Source organism: Sinohyriopsis cumingii, chromosome 15 (assembly GCF_028554795.1).
Source record: "Sinohyriopsis cumingii isolate HCF-2022 chromosome 15, ASM2855479v2, whole genome shotgun sequence".
NCBI classification, from domain to species: Eukaryota; Metazoa; Mollusca; class Bivalvia; order Unionida; family Unionidae; genus Sinohyriopsis; species Sinohyriopsis cumingii.
In genome coordinates this window covers 121,419,959-121,434,090 of record NC_142975.1, presented here as the reverse complement: position 1 = coordinate 121,434,090, position 14,132 = coordinate 121,419,959, and the positions used below count along the sequence as shown (strand labels likewise).

The following is a 14,132-nucleotide window of genomic DNA, read 5'->3' as shown; positions in this document are numbered from 1 at the left end:
AATTACTGATACTGAAAGGAATATCTGCATCAATGAAAGAAAAGTGCGAACATGTGGGTCTATTATATGTAGTGGATTGAACCAAGACTTTTAATCATTTAACTTAACTCACTGAATATTAATATATGCTAAAACTGTGAAGTCTGATTTTAAAAACCAACATCCCCAACTTCCTAGTTGTATTTTTCATACTTAATGAGATATATTTATATTTCATTTTCGACTCATATTATTGTTTATTACATAGTCTGTACACTTTACAAATAGCTTGTGCAGCTTAATATTTTTTATATTATCATACGTTAACATGTCATTTTATGTGATTCTGATTGGTCCGAATAAGCCCTTGAACTTCTTGCACGGTATTCTCTTTACTGATTTACTATGATCGTGGGAAAATTATCTTTACACTGCCTTATGGAGCGTTTTATTCTTACCGATATTGTTAATATTTTGGTGATCATTTTTCGAATCGACCGATATAAAAGAACTGAGAAAAAGGTCATGTTTTTCTGTCTAAGGCAAATAAAAAACACTGGAGCTCGTTATGCCATGTATTATTATGTGCTGAAAAAAAATGACGTTGAACCGGGAACAACCACGGCAGCAACAAATAAAATTATAAGTATTGGTCCATTGAAAGCGTTCATAAAGGGAGGGGTGGGTAGTAATTCTGTCAGAATTTGTACTATATAAAAGAGTGGTTTAAATGAAGGAAAAAACTCACTTCTATTCATAAAAGAATATCGAAAATCGTTCTCTCAACTAAAAGAACGTTGATGCTTATTATATTATTATTATTATTATTACATATTATTATTAGTATTATTATTATTATTATTATTATTATTATTATTATTTATGCTTATGTACATATGTTAAGTATTTCTGTTCAGGTGTATTCATCAAGTGCTGTATTCCATTTGTACTTCATCAAGTGTTGTATTCCAGGTGAATTTCATCAAGTGCTGTACTCCATGTTTATTTCGTCAAGTGCTGTACTCCATGTTTATTTCGTCAAGTGCTGTACTCCATGTTTATTTCATCAAGTGCTGTATTCCAGGTGAATTTCATCAAGTGCTGCATTCCAGGTGCATTTCTTCAAATGCTGTATTCCAGGTATATTTCATCAAGTGCTGTGCTCCATGTTTATTTCATCAAGTGCTGTACTCCATGTTTATTTCATCAAGTGCTGTACTCCATGTTTATTTCATCAAGTGCTGTACTCCATGTTTATTTCATCAAGTGCTGTATTCCATGTTTATTTCGTAAAGTGCTGTACTCCATGTTTATTTCATCAAGTGCTGTATTCCAGGTGAATTTCATCAAGTGCTGCATTCCAGGTGCATTTCTTCAAATGCTGTATTCCAGGTGTATTTCATCAAGTGCTGTGCTCCATGTTTATTTCATCAAGTGCTGTACTCCATGTTTATTTCATCAAGTGCTGTACTCCATGTTTATTTCGTCAAGTGCTGTATTCCAGGTGAATTTCATCAAGTGTTGTATTCCGGGTGCATTTCTTCAAATGCTGTATTCCAGGTATATTTCATCAAGTGCTGTATTCCAGGTGAATTTCATCAAGTGCTGTACTCCATGTTTATTTCATCAAGTGCTGTACTCCATCTTTATTTCATGAAGTGTTGTATTCCAGGTGAATTTCATCAAGTGCTGTATTCCAGGTATATTTCATCAAGTGTTGTATTCTGGGTGCATTTCTTCAAATGCTGTATTCCAGGTATATTTCATCAAGTGTTGTATTCCAGGTGAATTTCATCAAGTGCTGTATTCCAGGTGCATTTCTTCAAATGCTGTATTCCAGGTATATTTTATCAAGTGCTACATTCCAGGTGTATTTCGTCAAGTGCTGTATTCCAGGCGAATTTCATCAAGTGCTGTATTCCTTGTAGAATGTGTACACATTTACAACATGGATAATAGTTACCTATCACTACTGTAATTACATTTCTCGTTTTTCTTCTGTTTCTATCAATTTCATGCAGGTATATCTCAATGAAAGGTCGTTCAAGTTTGCTGGGCCGGCTAGTAAGCGGCTACCCTTTTTCGATAGGGAATGGACTCTGACCTTACACCCCAACATAAATGTCCAAATATCAAAAATGGGGTGGCAAGGGTCAGAGGAAACTCAGACTACAGTGACCTAAGTAGTTAGAGCGTCTGCCTAGATTGCGCGAGGTTGCGGATTCGAACCCAGAGTTATCCGAGACAGTCATGCCAAAGACTTATACAAAAGGTACTTGCAGCTTCCTCGCTTGGTGCTTAGCATTAAGATGTTGTGATAGGACTGGTCGGCCTCGTGTCAGGATAATGTTATTGGGTGGGACATCATGCTACATGCCTGCGGCAAGTCATACAGTGTAAGACATAGCACATGTTGTACGCCCAAAACATAAATACCAGCGTCAAGGTCTTACATATAGGACTAGTCTGCGGCATGATGCACCAGTGCTAAACGTCACTACCAACTGCCACACTGAAGCAATTACAGTGATACGGTTGAAGGTTTTAAAGCTACATTAAAAATCCATAAAACACGCACAGACACACACACACTTTTGTAAAGTATCAATCTTATTGTTCTTATTATCATTATCTAAGTGTTAAACACCAGTCTTAAAACTCAATTATTTTAAGAATAGTATGAGTTGTCTCCCTTAGTCTGCAATCGCGCTGTGAACATTCGTTTTGTCACACCTATAAATACTTGGACAACTCGCACTTTGTGACCATTATGCGATGGGTATGGGAGTGGCCTTTTAATGTATGGATGTAAATGGATACAAAAAAGACTTGTGTAAAGCCAAGGGTGACATTGGAACATATTACAAGTCTCGTCCAAAAGCGTCATGGTTTACAAGCCTTGAAAATAACACCTCTAGTTGGATATACTGATCTAAATTTGAAGGTTCAGGTGGCACGAGATGAGGATAATGATCCGTATGACAATGTGGAGAAACACTGCACCGGATATGTTTTGAAGATCGTTGGATCGGAAAGTTTGGCTGACGTCAATTATTTAGGTATGCAATAATAGTCATTGGTTAGTGTTATTTGTATATATTGTGATTCACTTTTAAAGCTGTACTTTACATTCTGAAAATAAACCGAAGACGTTATTTTTTTTAGGTGAAACACATCTAAGACAACAAAGAAGAGATAAACCATCTTCGTTGTCGTTGTCATCCCCAGGGAGATAATTTCGTTTGTGTTTCTGTATATATTAGGTCCGCATGTTTGATATATGATCCATCAGTTGTATTTAAAATAAGCCACGAAGAAAACGATTACACGAGCACGATCGTTATTTCTTCAATATAATGGTGTTAACAACGATAACACGAACGACGATTATTAGGCTTATTCTGAAGACGATAATTTCACTTTTCAACTCTTATGTTTATTGAAAAGAGCTAAATTATGTTGTATTAATTTGTCAAATCTTAATTATGTTGCGTTACCTTTTCACACCTTAATTACATGTATGTTACATTACTTTATCACATCTTAATTATCTTGTATTACCTTTTCACACCTTAATTATGTTGTATTACTTTACACATCTCTTTTAATGCAGAAGCCCAAAGTCAGTTAATTATGCATCTAAAGAAATCTGGAATCCCGACCACTGGGGTTATTCTCAATCTGGAAAAACAGCTAATTAGTGTAGAGGATCTGCCTACAGAAGATGGATTGTACAGTACGTATATGATTTTTGTTTGTCTGACTGTCCTTTTCTCCAATGGTATCGCTATTTTGACTTGCGCAAAATGAATAAGTCCAGAACTGCCATCTTGTCATCATTCTTATTATCTTCGTCGTCTTCGTGGTCGTCATCATCCAGCTCAGTACATAATTTTGATTACATAACATACCCGTTAAATGAAATGTCGACATAAAACGATTATTGATAAAGTTCTGAATATTTTTTCTTAATATTTTTGTTTCTTTGTACCTGTCAATAAATTTATCTTCAATAAATATGCAAAATGACGTTAAATAAAATCGTCTGCATGTCCCAAATCACGCATGCAGTATTTCTTGACTATACGAAATATCATTTTCAGTGGCCAGACATAGTAAATAATCAAATAAACAAGTAAGTAATCTTAGGTTTAGACGGCACGGAGTAAGGCTTTGAGTCCCGTTTATGCCTATTTTGTAACGTTTTTGTTTAGATGAAGCATGCATATTTAATTACGCTGAGGAAGCCTGCCTGTTGAGTGACTGTTCTAAAACTTTCAATGACACAGATCTAACGCAAAAAAGAGATTTACGGTGTAGAGTTTCATTCACTGTGTTCAACACATTCAATCACGTGTGTTTAGTTTTGCTATTAATAGATATGAGAGAAAATACTGCTACGCCTAACCTGTCTTATCACGTAAATCACGTAAAAGCCGATGTAATACTCTAGAAATAGACTTTAAACTGCAAAGTCACGTGACGTTTGTTTACGCGGATTTGCAACCGAGATTGCAGCTAGAGAACTTGCAATGTTTAGTTGATCACATCGAACACATATAAAAGTAGTGTTAACCTTCATAAACTAACTGCATATGGCTTTTCCTTAAGAATGGATTATTTGAAACGTATGATCGGTGTTGTTGGAGCTGATGGTGAAGATGATTCAAAGTCCAATTCTGGGGAAAGTAAATCTGAACCAGACTCAACAGGGGCTGCGTCAAAACCCGGATCAAAAACCGGTGTGCTATCAGTGGAGAAAGACGAGAGACCACAAGTTGTTCGGCATGACAGTAAAGTTTTAGATCTGGTTTTTACCATGGACTATACTGGAAATATGGGGTCGTATATCAAAACGGCAAGACAGAATATTCGAACAATTGTAGAGGAAATAGTGGCCAGCGAGAAAATTGATATTAAACTGGCTTTAGTTGAGTACTCGGATCACCCGCCCCAGGACAGTTAATTTGGGACACGGGTACACGACTTTACCCCATCCCCCAAAACCATGAAATCATGGTTAGACGCATGCAGCGCTGAAGGGGAAGGGGACACGGCAGAAGCAGTCGCTGATGTTCTTCACGATTTGACAAAACTTAGTTGGCGTCCAGAAGCGACCAAAATTTGTGTATTTATATCAGACGCTCCCCCGCACGGGCTTGGACGCGGAAGTGACGGGTTTCCCACTGGCTGCCCCTTAGGGCTAGACCCATTGGATATCACAAGACAAATGGCTGAAATGGGAAACACTATTTATTTAGTCGTATGCGAACCTGACATCACACCATTTAAGGAATTTTTCATGGCGATTGCCTACATAACCGGTGGTCAGTACGTCCCTCTACGAAAGGCAAAGCTGCTAACTCGGGTTATCGTTGGTGGTGCGAGAGAAGAGATGTCCCTGGAAGAATGGATGGCAACGTGGACGAGGAAGTACAGCTTGAAGTGGCGGCTGGAAGGGAAATTGAAGAAGAGGAAATTCACGAGCATGTATTCTCTAAGCTAAAGAGTAAGGGAGCAAAAAGTAATGTTTTAATGCGAAATTTCAAGGATATTGAATCGGCTTCTGGCCATGCTACAAAAATCTCAGAACTTTCAAACATGGCAGATGTAAGGAAAAAATTCAAACCTGCCTTCCCTAAGCCTGACATCTCATTCTCTGAGATGGAAGGAGCTTCGATGGCACCGACTGGGAGAGCCTCTGGAGGCATTTCGGAAGATGATTAGGCCGATGAATTATATCATTGTGTGGAATCGGAAGTGACGCATCATCAGGCAAAGCGAATGGTGCAGAAATCTATGACGAGGAATTTTGCTAAGAAGAAAGCTTTGTAACGATTCTCACCACGTGTCATCAGTTAAGGAACCCTTTTGTATGTGCTGCTTCTACGAATTAGCATTGACATACAGGGCTGGGTGAGCTTGGTCATTTTTGTATGACTTCACCAGCAAGAAGGAAAAAATGGTTATGTAGATATTCTGAATGATGTACATTTGAAGCGGACATAAATACAATTTAATTTATATATAAACAGTTGTGATAGATTTTGCATTAATGGATGTTAAAGTTTTCTTCTCAGTGTAAGCATGAAATCCATACTTTTAATTGTGTCACATAATGTACTAATTTTAGTGTGTGAGACTCTCACTATATTATTAAAATAACGATACGTGCTTACTTAGTATGATTCATGTGCGTACAATAATGGCACGTGCATACTTAGTATAATGCACATGCATGAAGTAATGGCACGTTCTTATTTAGTATGTTTCACGTGCATACAGAATTAACACGCTTTTACTTAGTATGCATGCAGTAATGACACGTTCTTACTGAGTATGTTTTCACGTGCATACAGTAATGACACGTCATTACTGCGTATGATTTATGATTCGCGTGTAAACATTAATAACGCGTTCTTTTTTTGGTATGATTCACATGTAAACAATAAGGACACGTTCTTAGTAAGATTTACACGCATACAATAATGACACGTGCTTAGTATGATTCACGTGCATACAATGATGACACGTTCTTACTATGATTCACGTGCATACAATAATTACACGCTCTTAATTAGAATTATTCACATACATACAATGATTACACGTTATATGTATGATTCATGTGCAGAAAATAGTTACACATTCTTTGTATGATTCACTTGTATACAATGATGACACGTTCTTAGTAGGATTCACTTGCATACTATAATGACACGTTCTTAGTACGATTCACGTTCAGAAAATAATGACACTTTCTTAGTATGATTCATGTGCATACAATAGCGACACACTCTTCATTTAGTACGATTCGCATGCACACAATACTGACACGTTCAAACTTGATATGATTCACGTGTATACAATAATGACACGTTCTTACTTAGTATGATTCACGTACGCAAAATATGACACGTTTTTATTTAGTATGGTTCATGTGCATTCTCATTAGCACCACAAGTTATTTTAGAATTAATTTTTAAATTATTTTAAAAGGAAATCTTCTCGTACGAAACTGTCATTACTTGCATTCTGTCTTATTTATAAAATCCAGCAATTTTATCACTTTCTTTGGACGATAACGATGTTGCCTTCCGATGGTGAATGAGGCAGATGTTGCTGTCCGGTGGTGAGTGGGGCAGAAAATTAAAAGCTAATAATAATGCAAGATATGTATGTGACAAGTCGATGAAAAAATTATCTATCTATCTATCTATCTATCTATCTATCTATCTATCTATCATGCATGCATGCATGCATACATACATACATACATACATTATTAGTTCTATGTCTCACTTTTGAGAACACACGCTGGTACTTGTGACATCAATATTCGAAGTCTATTTACACTGATTTTCAATTTTCCAGGTTTCATTTAATAGATCCCAATCGCAGTCCAACCACGTACCATTTATTTACAATTTTATAGCACTAGTCACTCGATCACAGTGACGCTGACACCGCTACCCCTCCGCTGGATTTGACGATAATAACGTTGAATTCTCTTTCTACGCATATTCACCTTTCTTAGTGCATGTTTTCTCATTGCCTACGCATGTATATTAAGCTTTGTTAACCCCCGTTCTCTTATTCTCCAAAACTAGAAGGGAAGGAAGTAAGAAAGAATCTAGGAAACAGCATTCATATAATCTGAGAAACTTGCATTATTATAAAAAAAAAAAAACATTTTGGCGTAAGAAGTAATCTTTTGTGCGGGTTAACATTATGCGTTTATAGTATGCCTTGTTTAGAACTTAAATATGACACACGATGAGTCAATGAACAGTAATATTGTACTGGGTAAGATAAGATTATTTTCTTTGTGTGTAAAAAAGATGTGAAATAAAACATGAATATAATATGTGTGAATGACATTTGGTTGTTATTAGTTTGCACTTCATTTTTCATCTACTAATATCATTCATAGTTTATTAATGGAAATAAAAATATTTGCTGCTGCATAAAGAAATGTTTTGTAATTTTTTCTTTGTTTGCACAGTTTGTAAATAAACCAGTGGAATAACTGCTGTCACCGCGCACAAGAGATGATGTCACCGCGCGGTATAAATTAGTACCTTTATATTTATTTATTTAGTTTTTGTTTTTTTATGTCACAGAAAAATTCATTTTGAGATTGTTGGAATACATTCCGGGTTCTACCTTCTTAGATGCCGGAAATCCTCTTCATCTGCTCCCGGAAATAGGAAAGCTTACTGGAATGGTGGACAACTCTTTCAGGGTATGTGTGAAAAGATTGTAACGTATGGTATAGTAATGTTTGACAGATAATTTAGAAAATGCTTCCTAGAGCAACATTTTGTCATTTTGTGCACTCTAGAAAAGAAGTCACTTTCCTAAAAGGAATAAAAAGGTTTATTTGATTAAAATTTTAATTGAAATAAAGCATTAGGAATTAATAGATGCAGCTTCGTAAAGACAAGACAAATTTTTTCATGTTGCGTCAGTTTTTCTACTATGGTGTTAGAGTCTCAAAAGAGACGCTTTTTGTCGTCGCTGTTCATAAAGTTAATTATTCAATAAAATTAAACCACGAGTAATGAATTCCGGAAAGATGTAACTCAGTTTTAATGTATTCGTACGCATATGTGCCGTAGGTTGCCGACCCCTGTTATAGCTGCTATTCTAGTGACTAGTTTGGTGTGTCTGTTGTTTATTTGAAGGGTACTGCTTGCTTTTTTTATTTCTTTGTTAAGATAAAAAAATTGAAACATAAATGAAGAATGTATCAATAGATTCAAACAATTGTTTTAAATTCTGAAAAACAAACTACATTGTATCCATATAAAGCAAATAGTTTTGTGGATTCGAAGTGTAACAATCTTGGAAAGAACACAACATAACTTATTAACATCATCTAGAAATGCCACAAAGGCTGTTAAGAAGACACAGGGAAACATTTTTTGTGTTAACTATTTTGTTTTTTTTTCTTCTTCGTAAATTTCAATTGTGTATTGCACAATTATTGTTTGAATACCAAAATATCTTTCTTTAATTCAGTCACTGGTTCAATGGCAGGTCAATTACTTCCACGCAGATATTGTAAGCAATTTAGACGATATAATGGAAGGTCAATACTTTGTCATGAAAAAATACTTTTCGCACTGAGAAATATTTTAATATCGTTCACTCTTAACAGAATTTTTATCATCCGGCATTGGAAATAATATACGATTGGCAGTTGACCAGCGTGACCGCACTCCTTTCACTGCTGACCAGCCTTTCTGCTGACCAACAGGAATTGGGAAGGGCAGTGATAAAGGCATATGAAGACAGTGTCTTACCGATACTGGACACTCTGCAAAGGGGTAATTTAGTAATATTATAACCTTGTTGTATAAGAGGAACATTTTTAGCTTGGTTCTACAAAGTAGAGGAGAGTTACTCTCCCAATCTCATCATATATACATACGTTTTTGGAAAAGATACATATTGATGTACCGCCAGGCTTGCAAAAAGCACCTATCGAGCAAAACGTCCCATGATACCTAGATAAGCAAGCGTTTCTCATCTCCACAAGGACGGGTCTAGAATTAGGCAAGCGGTCTAGAGAATGGTAAAGCCCTGAAATCTCGCGATTCTGATCCGCTTCCTGTGCGTAATTTTAACTATGAAGCTGTGAAGAGAACTTAGTTATTTTCTAAATTTCCTCTAGGAAAAGTTCCGCTTCTTACGAGCTCATGTTTAAGGGGGAGCGGGTGGTGGTGGTAATCATTGCGGCTTCAGCAGCTCCTGGACTTTACGTGTAAGCTATCGAGCAAATATTTCTGTGCTTCGGGTCTATGAATTTCACTGGATGCGGCGGCAACTTACCGCATCCAATCAAAATTAAGTTGTTCAAATCTGAACACTGATTCTAAATGACGTAGGGAGCACACAACTTGAATGGACTGATAAATAAACAGTTTTCCTCTGCCGGTCCGTGTTTGCACAAATACCTTTCACTCAAATACACATGTAATGGCTTCCCTCTGGTACATAGTCATATTTGCGATGTCAAACTTCCAGTTGTCCTTTTCAGGTTAATTGCCACCATCATTTTCGGCCGATGTACAATGCGCAACGCTACATACTGCAACTTATGAAATTCAATTAATGTCGCTAGGACAAGATCCCAATATATATGTTCGATCCGCCAAGGTGTAGATAGGATTATCCTATCGGAACCTTGGCTAGCAAAGATGAACGTGGGTATGTGAGATCACTTCTCAGTAGCTCTCCGTGAGTCTATGGTTCTCTTCGGAGTCTTCGAGGTTTCCTCCTCCACCAAAATAAATTGGTCGTTATTTATAGCCCTATAAGATATTAAAGAATGTGTTTAGCCCTATTAAACCAAACCAAACCAAACCAAGCCTGAGTTTTAATGTAATGATGTGATGCATCGTTAGATTAAAGATCTAAAAGCACGTCATAACGAAAGTTTTATAAGTTTTAATTATCACTGTCGTGTGTATGTGTGTGATTTACACAATACGCAACACTAGCAAAGTTTTAGTTTGTTATGCTTTTCAGGGACGTGCCACGGCGATATCAACAACTGTAACGTAATTGTGAACGGTGGTGCATCAGATGATTCCAAACAGATCACAGGGGAAGGAAATAATACTGATCTGAAGATCGTTGCCGTTATTGATTTTGGAGACAGTTGTGTAGGATATTACGTGTACGAGATCGCAACAGCCGTGGCAGACTTGATGACGTCTTGCAAAAGGCAGTATGATCCGTTGGAGGTAGCAAGACTGATTATATATGGTTATTTATCAGAATTTAAATTACACGAGCAAGAACTGAGAATCTTAAAACTTGTTATATGCGTCAGATTACTCCAGACGTATGTGCTGAGCACAGATATGTTTACAAGAGACCCTGACAACAAGTACATCACATTAGAGATGGAGGATGCCATGGAAACCTTGAAGTTTCTATGGAAACTACCTGATGAAACATTTCAACACTCCGTTTTTGTACAATGTGATAATCCACGCGTTAATTTTGAGTCCAGAAATTCCAGTTGAGAAAAGGTATAGATAATGTATTAATTTCTTGCGTTAATAAAGGATATATTGATGTATCTGGTCCAAATAACGTGCAGCCCGGAGGTAGTATTTTTGTACTTCAAAACTGAATATACCTGGTCTTAACGCAGGAAGATATTTTTATGATATATGCAGTCGTGCACCGGAAATGATACATGGAAGATTAAAGGACTCGTGGTACTAATTCAGTTCCCATAGTAACCCTATGCATACACAATTATATTAAAATTCAATACCTTTAAATTTCTGAATGCTCTGGACCAATGCTATATTTATCAATATAGATACATCCTTGATGAAAGCTTCTGTGCAGAGAAAACCATCCGAGCTGTGGCATTTTCTGGATCTTGTGTTTGAAATTAGCTCTAAGTTCTGCACCAAAGTGTCAGGAGCTAATTACAGAAATGATTTTTCCATGCTCAAGTCTGTAAAAGAACTGAAATAACATCAATTATACCATGTCTCTGGGTTTTTGTCTCCAGTTACAACTTAGATAAGTTATCAAAAGATTCTTGTTTACTAAAATCTTCCTTTCATTATCAACCAATCCTGACCCGCCAAACCCATATATGCTCTATTTTATCTTCACCCTTTTCTAGACTGGTTCACATTATTCCATATCATTGTGTATCGGGAGTCCTATATCATTGATTCATTTGATAGATCTATGAATATTAGTAAAGTGCATTGGTTAATAGTGTGCATAGTCCTGCTTGTCAAAGATTACATGAATGAGTATTAATTATATGGCAAATTCATATACATCAATAATAGCAATGATGCATTTCAGGCAACATTTAAGATTTTGAACTGCATTTCAGATAATCAGAAGTATTATTATAAGTCTGTCTAATCAAGAGTTATCTTGTTACTATAACCATTTATCTCCCTTCAATTTAAGACTGAAATATATTATCAGCCCTGTCATATTATGCATTAAATGAGTAAAAGGTCAAGGTAAAGCTCTATATGTGCATGTATTACTATAGAAACAGATTTATTTGGAATTGTTTAACGTAACTTTAACAATTTTAATCATATCGCTACGATATCTACACTGTGGTAGTTGATAGAGATGCCTAGCAATGGGGGCATCATGCCACAGACATATATCATCATGTCCTACAGTCACATTATCCTGACAACAGGCCGACAAGTCCTAACACTAACTTCTTAACGCTGAGCACCAAGCGAGTCAGCTGTCTGTACCATTTTCATAAGTCTTTGTTATGACACGGCCGGGATTCGAACTCGAGAACTCCCGCATCCAAGGATTCCGCTCTAACCACAGGCCACAGGGGCGGTGGATAGAAAAGGAGACTTACATAACAAAAATTACCTAATATTCCACCTGAACACATTAAAACTAAACTATGGTAGTCACACACCAATTCAAATAAAAATATGAAGTCCAAATCATTCACTAAATGAAATTGGTGGAACACAAAGTCACAAGAGCTTCACAACGTGCATTTTAGCACAGCTCTTTTCAGATATCAGGCTTAAAAAAATCAAATGCAGAAGGATATTTTTTTTGAATATCAAATACTAAGTCAAATTCGGCCAAGTCACAATGAACTCATGAAAGCATCAAATCAAAGAGTCATTCGTATGTCAAGCAAAACAACACATCCTTTTGTTGAATATTGATCTTCTACTCAGGTCACGCATGCTAATTTAGATAAAATATTAAGACCATATTGATCGCCTACCATTAGTAGAATTATTTGTTTGATGCTGACACAGTTTCTACGTTACCGATGGAGAATCCCTAATTCTATAAATAGCTACGTAGCAAACGCTCTCAGGTTCAAATATAAATCCGCCTTAAGCACTGGATAGCTATTCATCAGTGTAGCATGCAAAACATCTTTCTTTTGCTTATGGACCAGCAAGATGAATTTGCTATTTTTATTTAATTATGTCTGGAAGACAGAAAGAGAATTCGAATGTCTTATATTTGGGCCTTCACTGTGGGCAACAACTGATGGAATAATGGCATTTAAAAAGTCTAGTGTCCTGTGATTGATAATTTAAAAAAAGATGAAAATGGATGTCGGTCAGCTTGTATGCTGTTGAAGTGATCGGTTGAAACCCTGACTTATACGTAAGTTTATTTTCCGAATTTTTTTTTTTAAACAAATGCCTAAACAAAATCCTTTCAGAAATCTTTTCCACGCAACGAAGGACGATAATTGAATAATAAACATTAATCTCCAGTCTTAGAAAATAGGCAAATATTAAAAATTTTTTATATGGTAGCAAATCATCTCTAATTTTAAGATCTATTAAAGGGAAGTACAAGGGGTTTGATTATGGAATTTGAGACTCTCCCGAGTAGATCTTGACTGATAAGATCTGGCCCGGCTGCCCAAACACGCGACATTTACACGATGACGTAAGATCTCGTGTTCTCTAATTTGTACATAGTCAAAAGTTCTGTCAGTGCCTTACAATTGTGGAGTTAGGACAATGTCTTTATTATCAGTGGTGAAGTGCTAAATAAGAACGTGAGAGAACGCAATAAGGAAGTGGGGAAGCATGTTACTTAGATTTGAGCGGGACAATGGAGAGTGCAACAAAGTAAGAGAACGCGCAAAAGAACCAAAAAATTCCCCAGTAATGGAACACCGTTCTCAGAGCACAACTCCCCTGCTCGTCATCAATGATGGAGACTGATGCAAAGTAGTCATTCAGATAGGTTGCGTTTTCAATATCCTCAAAATTCAATTTGTCTGAACCATTTACTTTTTCAACAAGCAGAGGACAGCCGAAATGTATAATTTATTCCTTTAATAACAAAAATCGAAAAATATTATTTCCTTTGCTTTCTTTTTAACATTATTCACTTTATTTCATAGTTAGTCTGAATATATATATATATATATATATATATATATATATATATATATATATATATATATATATATATATATATATATATATATATATATAAGTACAACATAGCACTAACACTTTTCACATTAAAACGACAAAGGCGGTAGACTGGTGTTAATTTTCCTTTGTACCATAAGTGCTGATAAATGGCGGCCTAATATTAAATTCCCGTTTAGCCCTAAATTCCGCAGATCT

The 14,132-nt window shown here is 36.1% G+C and overlaps 1 protein-coding gene and 1 pseudogene across 2 annotated transcripts; both read left to right on the top strand.

The window, feature by feature from the left end:
* Positions 1-2,683: 2,683 nt before the first annotated feature.
* LOC149782619 (hydroxylysine kinase-like) lies at positions 2,684-11,495 on the top strand. 2 transcript variants are annotated; one of them, XM_089934099.1, is made up of 5 exons: positions 2,684-3,038; positions 3,593-3,715; positions 8,154-8,224; positions 9,143-9,311; positions 10,516-11,495. In XM_089934099.1, the coding sequence occupies exons 1-5, from the start codon at positions 2,792-2,794 to the stop codon at positions 11,016-11,018; spliced, it is 1,113 nt and encodes a 370-aa protein (XP_089790225.1). In that variant the 5' UTR covers positions 2,684-2,791; the 3' UTR covers positions 11,019-11,495. The 2 variants fall into 2 exon arrangements, with proteins under 2 accessions (XP_089790225.1, XP_089790224.1); XM_089934098.1 differs by having other exon boundaries at positions 2,687-3,038; positions 8,103-8,224.
* On the top strand, positions 4,128-7,849 carry LOC149782620 (uncharacterized; annotated as a pseudogene).
* Positions 11,496-14,132: the final 2,637 nt, after the last annotated feature.